We start from the raw sequence: 15,930 nt of genomic DNA on the forward strand, positions 1-15,930 counted from the left end.
GAAGTATTTCCAAAAAAAAAAAAAAAAAAACTTGTTCAATGCGCTTTATGATTCCATAGCTACAACAATTCCAAGAAGAATGGGAAGTTGATGCTTAACCAGTTCTACTTCTCTCGCTTATATATATATATATATATATATATATATATATATATATATATATATATATATATATATATAATCTTGATTTTTTTTTTTTTTTTTACTCCAAAACTTCTTACTCCTTTACTGTGCTTTTATACATATTTTATACAAAATGCTTTCCTGAATACAGCTATACAGTACTGCAGCAACCTGATTCAAAATACTGTCAAAAGCAAAAGGCTTGCCCTTTACTGGCTCGTAGAAGAAAACTCTCAAAAAAACAAACAAACAAAAAAAAGTCTTGTTTGTGCTTCTGTGCATTCTCTGTACAAACAGGATATGATAATGAGGCTCATGAGATTTGGATTTATTTCCAAATTCAGCGTCTTAGGATTTTCAAGGGTTGGGAAGCAGTTGTTTGGGTAAATTCAGCGTCTTAGGGTTTTCAAGGGTTGGGAAGCAGTTGTTCGGGTTTTGTCAGCAACAGCAGCAGCAGCAGCAGCAGTGTACAATCAACATGCCACATTACTGTGGAATGTGGCTTTAAAAAAGAGGACGAGATTCCAGTTGGGTTTTTTATTTATAAATTTTTCTGTAAGATTTTCGCTCACATCCTTTGGAGCGTTCACGAGTCCCCAAAATGTCAGAAGTCTCCAATCTCAAGGAACCGCAGGGATCGACTCGGCACTACCCAGGATAGTTTTGCAGAGGATGAGGTATTTGCTGGACATCCAGGTTCCTCCATGCTCCCTCCATCTTCCAAACTCCCTCTCAGCTGCCTGAGGAATCCAGTTCCTTCTTCTGGAACTTTTCACCAGGTATTATGTGCTTAACATCATGAAAAAACATGAGACAGGGACTCTCGATGGATGAGGTGATTGCTAGGGCTTAATCGATGGCTCACTCAGACCGAAGGCTCAGAGTTACAAGTTGAGTCTTGCTCCTTTGTTTCCTCCACCCTCAAGGGTCCTTCCGGACTCCAGGCTTTCTTCTTGCTCTAGGCTCCCTCATACCTGCCCGAGGAATCCATTTTCATTACACCAGTACGCCGCTGTATAGAAGAGAATAATTTGCTCTGTCATGCCTTACCCAACAGCCGGCTTCTTAAAAATGCCCTCAGGTTATCCATCGGCCTCATGTCACTCTGGTGCTTGCGCCTCTCAATGAAGGCCACAAGTCGCGCTGTGTCAAGACGGACCAAACCCGAGGCAGCTCGGGGACAGAGCCATGGCTCGCCCTGCAGGCAGGCCTGAGCCGAGGGTCGCCTGGGTGCTTCGGAGTGTAATAGCAAACACACAAAATCGCGCGCTGCTCTGCTCACACCGCCAAAATAGTCTCCGGGGAAGCTGAAGTCCAGACGGCAGATGTTGACACACGTCTCCTCGGCGCTCTCGTCTAAGAATGGGGAGGCGCCGCTGAGTAACACGTATGCCAGAACACCCACGCTCCAGAGATCTGACGTTAAAGACACTGGCTCTCCCAGGACCACTTCAGGTGCACTGAACTCAGGGCTGCCCACCAGAGGGTGGATGTAGGGGGAAGAGGATAGGAGCATGGCATCGCCAAAATCAGTCAGCTTGACAACAGAATGAGCAGATGCCTGCTCCACCACTATGTTCTCGGGCTGTGAAAGAAAGAACAGATCAGATATTGTTTCATTGTATTATGCCACAAGGCCTGCACAGTCTATTCATTGTTAGTTGTTATTGCAACACGGCAAAGGCATTGGACTTCTAGGCTACTGATCGGAAGATTCCGAGTTCAAATCTCATCACCACCAAACCAGCACTATTGAGCTTTTGACTCTCAACTGATAAGGTGTACAGTATCCCCCTCTCAGCTGTAAGCTGCTATGGATAAAACTGTCAACCAAATGATGTCAATGTAAAAACTGATATCCCAAAGGTCTGTGGTAACTTTTCAGCAGGTGTGTTGTTAGTCTGTTGATAAGTATTCACCCCCCCCCCTTGAACTTTTCCCCAGTATGTAGTGCTCTGAGAATCTGTTATAAATCTGGGATTTCACAAATAAATAAAGTGTCAAGAATTTTCCACATTAATGTTGAGTTGGTGTGAATCTGAGGTGTCAACAGAAGACATTGGACCCTTCTATCTTGGCTAGGAATGCCCCTAATTGCATATTCATATTAAGGCAAAAGGGCAAAAAGGAAAGTGCGTTCCTAGCCATGTGACCCTTCTATATAAATGTGGCCTTTACCTTCAGGTCGAGATGAGCTATTCTGCAGGTATGTAGGTAATGTAAAGCTTCTAATATGTCCCGCAGGTAGAGAGCCACCTTCTCCTCAGTCAGGTTCCCCCAGCTCACAATGTAGTCCAGGAGACGGCCCTGATCAGCCCTGCAAAACCATACACATATAAACATCCTGAAATCAGTCTGAATATCCTGTTTGCTCAACATTTCACCCAGAATGTTACTAAATGTTCACTGCCTTTCGACATTTTTGGCCTCATACTGATTCTCTCCTTCCCTGATTGTGTTCACCTGTTGTTTGTTTCCCCTGTCTGGTGATTTATACCGTCTGTCTCTCTGTGTTGCCTGAAATTTATGGCTGTTGCCTTTTCTCACTCCTTGTATTTTTTGGTTATACACATTTTTTTTGTGTGGTTTTACATTTTACAATTTTTAAGCTTAGACTGTTTGTCTTGGTTCTGTATAATGAATTATATACCGTACAGCTCGGGTAACAATAGCAGGTTTTGGTTACAAAGAGACTTAACAAATGCTCCCATCAATCCTGATGTATAGTACCGTGTGGAAGAATTTTTAAGTATTACAGAATGCACCAAGATTCAATTTGCCTTCAAAGTCTATTAGTACAAGTAAATCTAAATTCACACTCATTTCCTGCCTTCGTCTGACCACTGTGGCTTTCCACACTGTTCCACACACGTTCCAAGATTCAAATGGTTACCGAATCTATCGCATTACTGGGGAAACTTGAACGATTTGGGCAGCTTACATTTCCAGCACGAGCACGTAGCTGGTGTTGGTCTCGAACGTATCGAGCAGGCCCACCACATTGGGATGCTGCAGGCAGCGAAGCACATTCAGCTCCCTCATCACCTGCTCGCGACGCATAAGCTTCTTGTTCACCAGCTTTGCTACCACTGAGCGCCGTGAACCTTGCTGCTCGCACCACTTAGCCACGGAGAACCTGCCTCTGTAGAGACAGCAGTTAGAAGATGGTAACAAAATAATTCACATTTTTACAAGCTCTTACAACACTACAGAGGACTCCATCTTTCAAATGAGCATAACAAGATATGTTTTCCTTTTTGCCTTAATATGAATATGCAATTAGGGGCGTTCCTAGCCAGAAGTGCAAAATGCAGAGCAATGCAAATATATTAATTTAGCACCTGCAATGCCATCTACTGCAGCCTGGAAATCACTCGAAGTGTGCAAATTAGTTTGACCAAAGGGCAGGTATTAAATTTGCCAAAGTACATTTCTGCCATTTGAAGACAAATTTAATATCGTTCTCTAGTTTTATACAGTCATGCCTCGTATGTTAAAAAAAAAAAAAAAGTTTTCCATTTACACATATGTGGCTTGTGACCAGACCATAGAAACCTGGCATGTGATGTGGTGAGGTTTCATTTAAGACTCTTTGTGTCTTGAGTTTCTTAGAGATCCTAACTCATCTGGACAAACGGCACAAGCAAAAAACTTTATTTAAATATCGGTTTCTAGAAATACTTTGCACTTGTCATTATTCGCGTCAGTTATTCTTTTTAAATCATTCGCAACACCCTCACGGTCTGCATGCAACTGATCCCTTTGCATAAGCAAATCAGCACTCTTTATGGGGGATCTTTTAGGTAAACCACGGCCTCGGACATGTGCGCATGTGACAAAAGGGAGCTTCGACTCACCTCCCGAGCTCCATCACTTCAGTGTAGAGCGACTCAAAATTCTCCTTCCAGACGATTCCATCACCGTAGGTACCTGTGCAAAGCAGCAAAGTCATTAGGCATGGCCGAGTCCCAACACTGCCACTGCTTAACCCACAGGGGTCCAACCTTTATGCTTGGACTGTATTTTGCTTTCCTTGAAAGCAAAAAAAAAATGATTTGACTTCTAGAAGAAATATACTCTATATACCTGTATATACTCATAGATAGAAATGTTTTTAACTTTTAAACATTACAGCTTAAAAACAATGTATGTCGGAAGTTCACAAACCTAACTAACTAAATAAATAAAAAACAGTGGCAGGGACATTTTCTGGGTTTTTTTTTATTTTTTAAAGATGAAACATGAACTCGAATTAATGAGTCATTTCATGCATTTCAACAAAAATACCTTTTCTTTTTTTGATTCTTGCGTTTCCTCTGTGGTTGAAAAGATGTTCTGTAAGGGGAAGTGTGGCTCTTTAGGTTTTCCATTACTTAAAAGTCAAAAAGCGGTGTGAAAACCATCTGATAATTTGTTTATTTATTTTGATAACGTCCTGTTTAACACCGGGTTAGACACTTTTACAACATTTGCTTATGCTTTTGTGAGAATGAATCCCCCTGCCCCCCCGCTAGTGGGTTATTCCAGAATAATCCACAGTGCACGAGGGCTCACTGAATGGTTTGATAAGGATATACAGTCCCCAGTTTTGCACTGGAGCATTACTGAGTCTTTGAGGCAAACTTCCTCAGTGTCAGTGTCTGACCACTGCTCTGAACTGGAGATTTCTGATTGATCGACAAGTCCTAATGTTTCACACTTCTGCCTATGTAAGTGTTTAACAAAGAAACACTTTGCTGTTATGGGAAAATGACTGGGTAGTGGTCTGACTTGAAGCATAGTTACTGTTACCATGCCAAATATTATTATCTTCCGGCAACGGCATGTCATGAAGTGGGTGTTTATTTCACCCCACAAATACCACAACAAATTGTCAGTGCTAGCATTTTCCATCCCCAGCTTCTCTTTTTTCCCTCTCTGTCTTAAAGTAAAAAAAAAAATTCAACTTGTCCAAGAAACCATAAAGTCCCCCATCCTGACGTTACAGTTGTCCGGTGTTACGGTCACCAACGCTAACGAAGATTTAACACTGGAGATTCTGAAAGGGTGCGAAAGCTTTTAGCAGCTGTTTAATAACGCAACCATGGTAATGCGCAGGCCAAAACTCAACACGTAAAACTTTTCTCATAATGTTGTTACGGTTACCATGGATACACGCTACACAATGGCACGCACACACCTTGAACTCCGAGGCAGGCGGACGAAGTGACTGTCGCGACATCGTTGGCGGCGGTGCAGGTGTAGGTCCCGCCGTCCTCTACAGTAACGGGTGAAATGCACAGGGTCACCTCGCCCGTCTCACTGTGAGGACATACACAGAAAGGGGAACTGAAAAGAAATATATCAAAATAACATCATGTGAACAAACGAATTTACTGCAGAGACGTCCTGAGGCCGAGTGATTCACACAGTTGGCGTAAAGGAATTTATTTAGGTCCTTCTACAGCCTGGCCAAATGCAGACACAGCAGTGAGTTGTGGTAACTTTCCAACCAAAGTCTTGCTGCTATGTCTGTAGAGTAGGGAAGTAAGTCAATGCTTGCACTGTGTTGTAATACGAATAGAAATCACACTATTTATTTATTGTTCTATTTTTTTGAAAGCTTGACAGAAAGAGCATCTATTTGGCACTAGATCCCATTGGACCAGGGATCACGCGGGACACAACGCGGCCGACTATGAAGCTTGCAGGACAAACACAGAAAAGGTTTATTGACAAAAAAATGTACAGCGGTCCTTTCCAACTGTCAGTGCTGTTGTGGTTTAAATCCACCTACAAGTTTGTTTAGATTTTGGGAAGTAGAACCTACATACAGGTTAGAAAATATTGCAGGTAGGTACTGCCTGAGATTAAGATTTAACCAAAAAAAAATAATAATAATAATGCACACCACTATTTGAGACCAGTTATTAACTGTTCTCTGGAGACATCTTATGGTGAAGGTGTGTAATTGCAAGACGTTTACATGTACATTTATGGCAACTGGCAGACGCCCTTATCCAGAGCGACTTACATTTATATCTCGTTTATACATCTGAGCAGTTGAGGGTTAAGGGCCTTGCTCAAGGGCACAAACAGTGGCAGCTTGGCGGTGCGAACGTTCCGATCAGTAGCCCAACATCTTAACCACTGAGCTACCTCTGCCCAAGACAAGACATAAATACTTTTATACTAAAGAATTTTTTTAATGAATTTCTTGTCAAAGAATTATAGCTACTTAGGTGTCTGCGTGTGTACCTGTGCGTCAGTGTGTATCGTCCTCCTTCGCTCAGTGTGCTCAGATCTGGTCCTCGCCAGGAGACCGAGGCTCTCGGCTGACCTCCGACCTTACAGCGCAAGGTCACGCTATCTCCGCTCTCGCACGCCACGTCGCTCAGCGGCACCAGAAACTCCGGCGGAACTGAGACACGAGACCCAAAACACTGCAGTTCAGCTCTCATCATCTCCTTAATAATAATAATAATAATAATAATAATAATAACAGGCGCACAATGTTTTTTAACATTTTTATGAGACCTACCATCGTAGATGTAGTTCGGATTTAGAAGCTGAAAGAGAAAAAAAAAGAAATTATCATGTGTATGTAAGACTTATTTTAACATCCCACCCTGTCAACAACTTGAGCGACGTCTTCACAAAACGTGTAATATGGAGAAAAACCTAAATGTCCAACAGCACCTGAAATCCTGTACTAATGTGGTTAGTGGGTGAATGTTAATCAGCTAGTGTGCTTATTTAAAACAAGACATTTTTCTGACTTGTAGTCATTTTCATAGAGCCGTAAACCTGTGATCCTAGTTTACATTAAGGTGGCTACAGAAAAAGCAATATCAAATACAAATACAGAAATATCACAATCTCATTTATAAAGCGACAGAACGAAAACACAAATACCTTTACAGAAACCTTATTCTCCTGCCGGGACTCTTTCCTTCCCTCCTTTTCTCTCTTCTCTGATTTGCGGCGGATGCGCAACGCCGTGTGCCATGACGAGGACTTCCTGGATTCGAAACCAGAATGCAGGAGAAAAAAATACATATGAAAAATTAGTGTCAAATTGCACATCTTTGGAAAAACGCTTCCGGAATATCTCACTGGTTTCACGCTAAAATGTCTGTCTATTAAAGGGGCAGCATTTTATTTTTAAAAGGGGTTTTAGATCTGTAATTATAATAATAATAATAAGAAGAAGAAGAAGAAGAAAATTGATCTAATTTGACCAAATATTTGCTATTTGTAGAAAAAAAAAATATATATATATATTTCAACGTATTTACATACTTCATCGCAGTGAACAAAGCTTCCATTATTTATTTATTTATTTGCATTTTCTATTCGTGATTTTCTTCTACTCGATTTCTATAAGCACGGGGCAGCTGTGTCTCAGGTGGTAGAGCGGGGTGTCCACTAATCGTAGGGTTGGCGGTTCGATTCCCGGCCCACGTGACTCCACATGCCGAAGTGTCCTTGGGCAAGACACTGAACCCCAAGTTGCTCCCGATGGCAAGTTAGCACCGTGCATGGCAGCTCTGCTACCATTGGTGTGTGTGTGTGTGAATGGGTGAATGAGAACCAGTGAAAAGCTCTTTGTAGAACCGCTAAGGTTAAAAAAGCGCTATATAAGTGCAGACTATTTACTATTTACCATGTGCGTAACCCGACTCTGAATACACGTAACTCTGTCCGTGTAAATTGCAGACTTTGAATGCAAACTAATATACTCATAAATAAAGCTGAAGCGAACTGACCCGAATTATTTTGGGACACATACGTTATTTATCCTGAGTGAGCACTGTTCAGTTTCTATTTAAAGCGTTCTGCTGTTGTCGTGCTTGTTGTCATGAACCGCATCTCAACTCGAAAACCTTGCGTTTAAAACGTTGTAACCGATCGACAAGACTAACTATAAGTAGCGTTAATACTCAGCCAGTTGTTTTGCGTACTTGAGGGTGCTGTGGGTGTAGTCGGGGGCACGGGTGGAGGTGTGGCCCAGCACGTGGGCGGGGATCCAGCCCTCGGCTGCTGGGCCCTGTTCTGTGGGAGCTCGGAACACCAGGAACATGCTCTGCTGGTTGGAAGCCAGGATCTGCACGGCCTCGCCCTGATGCACGCTGATCTCATCCTCTTTTAAAGCCACGTAGTCCTGCGTCACCAGCATGGTGGACACGCCGCTATTGCTGCTGCTGCTGCTTTCACTCTGACAGCACGTACACACACACACACAAACACAGGCACAATATTAGTATCAGAACCTGTGTTCGAGCATTTCTTTGAAATGAATTACATATAATGAAGATTTTCAACTTTGTTCCATTTATAAATTCCCACAATGTTCCCCTGACTCAGAACAGATCGAGTCAATCAGCAGACATGTTTGGTGTCTGAAGCAGTATCCTTAGACCCATTTTGTCAATCATACATCATCGTATTAGTCTTTTTTATTTTGTTTCACATGTAAATCGTCTCGCTTTAAAGGTACATCCATCGTACTACAATTTACAACAAAGGGGGAAAAAAAGGCTATTTCCTTCATCAGTCGGCAATTTCTATCCCTGATTTATTTATTTATTTTCAGGTTTAAAGGCAAACACTATTTATGTATTTATAAGGCGGTGGTCTAGACGTTATTGAGATAGCCCGTCGTGGACGCTTTTTGGAAGGTTGGAAGAGATTCGGATGATAACACACAGTATATACAAATAATCCGTGTATAAATGGTGCGACCAGAATGAACAACATGGCCTCATTTATCAATCATGTATTAAAGTTGTGTTCAAATGCCATAAGCGTCCCTTATTTAACTCGTCTGATGATAAAATAAGCACGCTTAAAACATTCTTTTGACACCAAACAGATCTAACACCGATATAATACATATGAGCAAAGGGGAAAATTGTGTATAAATGATTTTTTAAGCCGAGGGTGATCTCACGGTTGGGGTGCCATTTTTATCTCACTGATATCGCGTTTACAAATATGTAAAGTAAAGGTCAGCGACGTTTTAAACACAAGTAACGTATTCCATAATCGATATACTACTACAGAAAATCTTCTATTTGTGAATCCCAGGCTTGAAACATCATTTCCTATATGTAAAGTTTGGTTCCATTTAATCCCAGAACATAATCTCAACCCTGTTACCTGAACACAATCAAGAAAGTAAGAAATATCTGGAATATTTTAAGTTGCGTCGTCTAAAATTCTTGAAAATAATGGGGGGGGGGGGAGTAAAAGAGCAAAAGGAAAAGTCGTTTTCTGTTTTCTTTATTTGCAATGATGTGCTTTTTACCAAAATATATAGATTGAAAGTAAATTATTCATGTAAAAAATTTTAATTTTACATTTGTGTATTGTGCTCATTCTAGGCTAAAACCCTTCAATGAAATTTTTCATTTTTAAAAGTTACATGGTTTAAATGGCACCGGAATTGTGGAATCACCCTGAATTGTTATTTTCTTTCTTCTTTAAAAAAAAAAATTGTTATTGTGAGTTATTGCAGTTATTGTATTGTAGTTAGTCATAGCTAGTAGTTGCTGCCCTGTTTAAGTCTGAGAGCAGAAACTGCAGAAGAATGGAGAAAGTGTTTAGTGTCATGAAAGCGATGCGTCAGTGGAGTCAGGAAGCTTCTCTCCATTAAGCAGCTTTAGTTTTAACAGCGTCTTCTTCTTTATGGCATCTTGCAACTTTCCAAGCATGTTCAAAACGTGGCAGCAGGTTGATTAGAAAACAGCCAAACAAAGAATGTTAGTATGGGTTAGATTGCATTTTTGGATTGAGTTCTTTCTAGGGTAGAAGAATAAATAGCAGAGGAGAATGAAATAGATCTGTGTGGAGATCTTTGAAGAACACTGAAGAAGCGGAGCTATTTCCAGTTATTCCAAGTTAGTAGCGGAGTGTAGACAAGCTTAGGCCACTTGAGTTGGCATGGAAATTCCCTGGTTTTGGAGCCCATCCCATCGGAAAGTTAGTAGAAAGCTGGAATTAAGCCTGGGTTAGGAGGGAGAATCGGGTCCTTACCCCGTTGCTGTGCAGGGAGTGCTCGCTGGCCGAGGAGCACGTGCTGACGCGGTCCGGTTCCTTGCGCTTCTGGTTCTGCTCTGGAACCGGAGCCCAAATTGAGGAAGAGGAGGCTTTGGAGCCGGAAAGGCATGAACTCGGGGGGTTTGTCGAAGGTGAGATTAGTGGTGAATGGAGCCCTGATCGAGGTCTGGACAAAGCAAGGGACATTGGGGACACCGCAGCTCGAGGGGCTGAACGGGCCTCCTCGCGCTGCTCGTTCAAGGCGACCTCAAGCGGGCGTGTCCCGAACGTCTCAGGGAACGTACCTGATGGGGGGTGGGGCTGCATGGGCTGGGGAATTCTGGATCCACGAGGTCGGGAGCCGACGGCGACGCTGCCGCCCGGGTTTGAAGTGCTCGCACCCACGTGATTCCGCTGGTACTCGATGGGAGACGTTAGTGCTGTGGGACAGAAATAACAGTCAAGAATAAGAAGTATTCACCTGTATTAGTAGGACTTGCTCTAGATTGCATTAATGTATTGTATCTGTTTATAGGAAAGCAAACATAGTGCCCCAATGCTCATATAGAAGTGTGTTACCATTGAGGAAATTCCTCTGGTTCTCCAGGATGCTGCTGATCTGCTGTACCCACGCATGACACACGGATGGGCTAGACGAGTGGAGGACGAAGCGCTCGGTGCCTCCTGTGGATGACCTCGAGGTGAGAATGAACCTACAGTGGTCGCTGTCTGAACTCTCCTCCAGGCCCAACCAACTGACCTACAAACCCGAACGAGACACACAACGCGTCATTTTAAATCGCTGAATTTGTAATGTTGAGAGGTCAGCTGATCTGACAGTGTTTTTAAATCATACAGAAAAACGACGCGATACTTTAAATCTGTTTATAGTTACGTTTACTGTTGTGTAGCCTACTGGCAGACGCCGTATAGACAATGCTTTACCCACACGGCTGCATGTCTCTCGTGAGTAGAGGTTTCCAATTGGCTATGGTTTGGTAAATATTTTATGCTATGTAAACAAAGTTAATGTTGTAAATACGGCATAGCCTTGAGCTTCCAAGCCAGTGTTTTTACCTTGATGCTGTTCTTGAACAGGTAGCCTGGTGTGGAGAAGCCCTTCTTCTTATCCAGTGGCTCACTGAAGATGACGATCTGCTCGAAGAGGAAGATGCGCCTCTCCTTGGCTCGGGAGAGTAGGCTGGAGTCCTGATCCGACACCATGAATGTGTCTTGGAGGAGGAGCCGTCCCTGAGCTACAATTTTCCCCTGAAAACACACAGAATTTTTTTTTTTTTTTAAATCAGAACACCGCCCAAATGACCTTTTACACACAATGTAAATTACAGTATCTCACAAAAGTGAGTACACCCCTCACATTTTTGTAAATATTTGATTATATCTTTTCATCTGACAACACTGAAGAAATGATACTTTGCTACAATGTAAAGTAGTGAGTGTACAGCTTGTGTAACAGTGTAAATTTGCTGTCCCCTCAAAATAACTCAACACACAGCCATTAATGTCTAAACCGCTGGCAACAAAAGTGAGTACACCCCTAAGTGAAAATGTCCAAATTGATCCCAAAGTGTCAATATTTTGTGTGGCAACCATTATTTTCCAGCACTGCCTTAACCCTCTTGGGCATGGAGTTCACCAGAGCTTCACAGGTTGCCACTGGAGTCCTCTTCCACTCCTCCATGATGACATCACGGAGCTGGTGGATGTTAGAGACCTTGTGGTCCTCCACCTTCCATTTGAGGATGCCCCACAGATGCTCAATAGGGTTCAGGTCTGGAGACATGCTTGGCCAGTCCATCACCTTCACCCTCAGCTTCTTTAGCAAGGCAGTGGTCATCTTGGAGGTGTGTTTGGGTCGTTATCATGCTGGAATAATGCATACTGATCATGCTCTGCTTCAGTACGTCACAGTACATTGGCATTCATGGTTCCCTCAATGAACTGTAGCTCCCCAGTGCTGGCAGCACTCATGCAGCCCCAGACCATGACAATCCCACCACCATGCTTGACTGTAGGCAAGACACACTTGTCTTTGTACCTGGTTGCCGCCACACACGCTTGACACCATCTGAACCAAATAAGTTTATCTTGGTCTCATCAGACCACAGGACATGATTCCAGTAATCCATATCCTTAGTCTGCTTGTCTTCAGCAAACTGTTTGCGGGCTTTCTTGTGCATCATCTTTAGAAGAGACTTCCTTCTGGGACGACAGCCATGCAGACCAATTTGATACAGTGTGCGGCGTACGGTCTGAGCACTGACAGGCTGACCCCCCACCCCTTCAATCTCTGCAGCAATGCTGGCAGCACTCATACGTCTATTTCCCAAAGACAACCTCTGGATATGATGCTGGGCACGTGCACTCAACTTCTTTGGTCGACCATGGCGAGGCCTGTTCTGAGTGGAACCTGTCCTGTTAAACCGCTGTATGGTCTTGGCCACCGTGCTGCAGCTCAGTGTTAGGGTCTTGGCAAACTTCTTATAGCCTAGGCCATCTTTATGTAGAGCAACAATTCTTTTTTTCAGATCCTCAGAGTTTTTTGCCATGAGGTGCCATGTTGAATTTCCAGTGACCAGTATGAGGGAGTGTGAGAGCGATGACACCAAATTTAACACACCTGCTCCCCATTCACACCTGAGACCTTGTAACACTAACAAGTCACATGACACTGGGGAGGGAAAATGGCTAATTGGGCCCAATTTGGACATTTTCCCTTAGGGGTATACTCACTTTTGTTGCCAGCGGTTTAGACATTAATGGCTGTGTGTTGAGTTCTTTTGAGGGGACTGCAAATTTACACTGTTACACAAGCTGTACATTCACTACTTTACATTGTAGCAAAGTGTCATTTCTTCAGTGTTGTCACATTAAAAGATATAATCAAATATTTACAAAAATGTGAGGGGTGTACTCACTTTTGTGAGATACTGTATACACATACATATAACATTATATTTGTTACATAGGGTTAAATTGGGACCCTGGAACATGTGTACTAAACCTGAAGATGGTTGAAGTGTGGTAGACTGGTGCTTCCAGTATTTCTGGCCTTGTCCCTTATATATATATATATATATATATATATATATATATATATATATATATATATAAATTTGTTGACCGGTAATGCAAAAAAAAGTTTCAGGACATCACTCTTTTTAGGCTATTTAGCATTAGTGTAGTAAAATGCTGAAAAACAATAGCAAAGATCGCATCAAACCGCACTTCAGTTAACAGCCATACACAGACTGCTACTGACATTTCCAATTTTAATGTTTTTTTTTTTTGGATTGCTATTTAAGGACGTATCTATTCTTATGAGTTGAAATTGCTGATTCTGGAACTGAGAGCGCGCAGCATGGAAGCTCATGTCCATCAACATGGCCCTCTTTAAAGCTCAATGAGCAGCCTTCCTTGAAGAGAGGAAGCAATCATTTTTATATTATGGCTTTCTTTTTTCCTTCTTACATGTGATGCCATTTACTCAGTTATTCTTTGTAAATCACCAGCAACATGGCCACACAAATTGGCAGATACAGTAATCTTCCTCCACTCGAAAAACCCGTTCCATACGGTGAAAGAGTCTTACATCAAAGCCCTGGAGACGTCCCACGTTCATCATGTCATTGCAGCGTTTGGGCACAACACACATGACCTCCACGGCTTTCTGTAAAACATGGAGAAACGAAGCTTTTCATGGAAAGAAACAAGGCAATGACTCGTCTGTTGGATTAAAGGGCGAGACGGTAGCGCGGCATGAAAAAGGCTGAAGATGGTGTCCTTACCTCTAGTTCTGCCGAATCAACGCCAGCCTTTTTGGAGAACTTTAGGAAATCCTGAAGCAGGAAATGAGCATACATAAACCTGACATTTCATCTCAGTGCACTTAGACAACCCATCACAGCAAATTAACAGCAAGACACCTACTATCGGTGCTTTATTACATAAGTTTCTGTATAAATAAATACATAAATAAATAAATAATGGTTCCCTATTCCCTGTACAATAAGTATTTTTTTAATGGCAGCCTAAAAATTAGTCACAAATTAAATTATGTATTACAGTTGAGACCCTAAATTGACATATATCCTTTCTAGTACATAAAAACTAGTTCTGTTAATATATTTCTGTAAATATGAATGTAGCAAACATACAGTATGTTCATACCAGCTGCCCAGTCTCGAAAAGGTTCCTTTTTTTTTTTTGTCATTTTCTTATTTAAATCTTTATGTTCATAGTCTAAGTGCAGTCAGTCATTCCATAATGGTGTTAAAAGACATCATTACAGCTCATCCCAATCACCGCAATAAGAGTGTATGAGTCCGAACGACACTCCTCACCTTCAGCAGGAGCTGATACTTCATGATCCTCTGCACGGGTTTGATAAGCAGGTCTGTGATCTGCAGCCTGTGGCCCAAGCGCTGCTTTAGATCCTGTCAAAAGAAAGAAAACTTTCAATATGAAAGCAGGTCCCATCAACCAAAAAACGCTCATGTGGCTCATCGTGAATGAATGATTCATTGGTTCAGATTTGGTTTTTACCTCAAAGTATGTGTCTATGTACTCAGAGACAATGTGCTCAGATTTGGGCTTGTTCTGGCAGTAGACGATGTACATGTGTAACCGGCGTTCCTGTAGGATGAAATACATCAATCAGGATTTATCAACAGCATAAATATCACATTTGTGGTAAATCAATCAATCAATCTATCTATCTATCTATATATCTATATATATATATATATATATAACACCTCATGACAGCAATATGATTGTTTAAAACCCACCCACTGAAATGTAAAAACCCAATGGGAATCAATACATACTTGTTTGATGAACAAGGGCGCTAGCCTATTAGGATCCTCCAGGCACTTTTCTAGTTCGGCCAAGAAGAAGCTATGGAAAAAGTCAATACAAGTACAGAACATGAAGACCAAGGTGTGCTTTAAGCCTGTATATCTACATTTTGACCCAAACAACCTTTAAATCTAAAAAGTATTTGAATCAACAATTGATATGGGTCTAGATTTTGTGACAGGTCGTGTTTTCAACTTTTGAGCCAAATCATGTTTAAAGATTTTGTTAAGATCTGTTAAGATGTGATGGGTCGACATAGTTTGGATCCATATCAGGTACTATTTAACATAATTAAAATGCACACCCAAAGGACATTAACACAGTTTGCCCCCAAATCAATATTTTATTTGAGTCTACATATTAGATTTAGATCTACAATCGGCTCTTATTGGACCAAATTATGACGACCCAAACTAGGTATTGATTACTACAGATAAATGTTGACCCACAAAGTATAAAGATCATTTGGCCCCGAAATGTGAAAAGGTCAGTGTTTTACAATTTGGGGCTAAAATCTACTAAGACTTTGATTTTTTGGAACAAATTATCTTGATACCTTTAAGGTCTACATTTTGAATGAAATTCTGTTAATACTAGAGCCCATATGCCATTGTAGACCCATATCAGTTACTGATTAACATAATTAAAATGAAGAAATGGAGGAAAATGATGTAATTTGGGCCAAAATCAATATCTAATTAGGGGCAATTTTGGGCTAAATTACATTGTTAATTTGTGGGTCTACATTTTAACAATGGTAATCAATGCAGAATATAGATTTACATTTTTGGCCAAAACAATCATGTTTTAATATTTTGGGTCAAATTGTTTTGGGTCTACATAGTTTGGCCCCAAAATAAAGACCTATATCAGATGTCGATATATATTTGGCCAAATTGTGAAATT

At 41.5% G+C, this 15,930-nt stretch overlaps 1 protein-coding gene across 5 annotated transcripts in view; it reads right to left on the minus strand.

Moving 5' to 3' along the window:
- Positions 1 to 213: 213 nt before the first annotated feature.
- The window catches only part of triob (trio Rho guanine nucleotide exchange factor b), a 130,179-nt gene continuing 114,462 nt past the window's right edge, over positions 214 to 15,930 (minus strand). For 4 of the 5 annotated variants that reach the window (XM_053621045.1, XM_053621055.1, XM_053621035.1 and 1 more), the window contains 17 exons: positions 14,994 to 15,063; positions 14,710 to 14,799; positions 14,508 to 14,600; positions 13,953 to 14,003; positions 13,757 to 13,834; positions 11,221 to 11,412; positions 10,723 to 10,903; positions 10,141 to 10,583; positions 8,067 to 8,320; positions 7,018 to 7,123; positions 6,644 to 6,671; positions 6,361 to 6,523; positions 5,303 to 5,424; positions 3,981 to 4,053; positions 3,065 to 3,265; positions 2,302 to 2,440; positions 214 to 1,708 (listed from right to left, as the gene is read on the minus strand). In XM_053621045.1, coding sequence (XP_053477020.1) covers positions 1,163 to 1,708; positions 2,302 to 2,440; positions 3,065 to 3,265; positions 3,981 to 4,053; positions 5,303 to 5,424; positions 6,361 to 6,523; positions 6,644 to 6,671; positions 7,018 to 7,123; positions 8,067 to 8,320; positions 10,141 to 10,583; positions 10,723 to 10,903; positions 11,221 to 11,412; positions 13,757 to 13,834; positions 13,953 to 14,003; positions 14,508 to 14,600; positions 14,710 to 14,799; positions 14,994 to 15,063 — 2,830 coding nt within the window. In that variant the 3' untranslated portion in view covers positions 214 to 1,162. Of the gene's footprint in view, positions 1,709 to 2,301; positions 2,441 to 3,064; positions 3,266 to 3,980; positions 4,054 to 5,302; positions 5,425 to 6,176; positions 6,264 to 6,360; positions 6,524 to 6,643; positions 6,672 to 7,017; positions 7,124 to 8,066; positions 8,321 to 10,140; positions 10,584 to 10,722; positions 10,904 to 11,220; positions 11,413 to 13,756; positions 13,835 to 13,952; positions 14,004 to 14,507; positions 14,601 to 14,709; positions 14,800 to 14,993; positions 15,064 to 15,930 lie in introns of those variants that run through there. The other variant, XM_053621075.1, reaches the window with a different exon arrangement.

This window comes from Ictalurus furcatus, chromosome 1, assembly GCF_023375685.1.
Source record: "Ictalurus furcatus strain D&B chromosome 1, Billie_1.0, whole genome shotgun sequence".
NCBI classification, from domain to species: domain Eukaryota; kingdom Metazoa; phylum Chordata; class Actinopteri; order Siluriformes; family Ictaluridae; genus Ictalurus; species Ictalurus furcatus.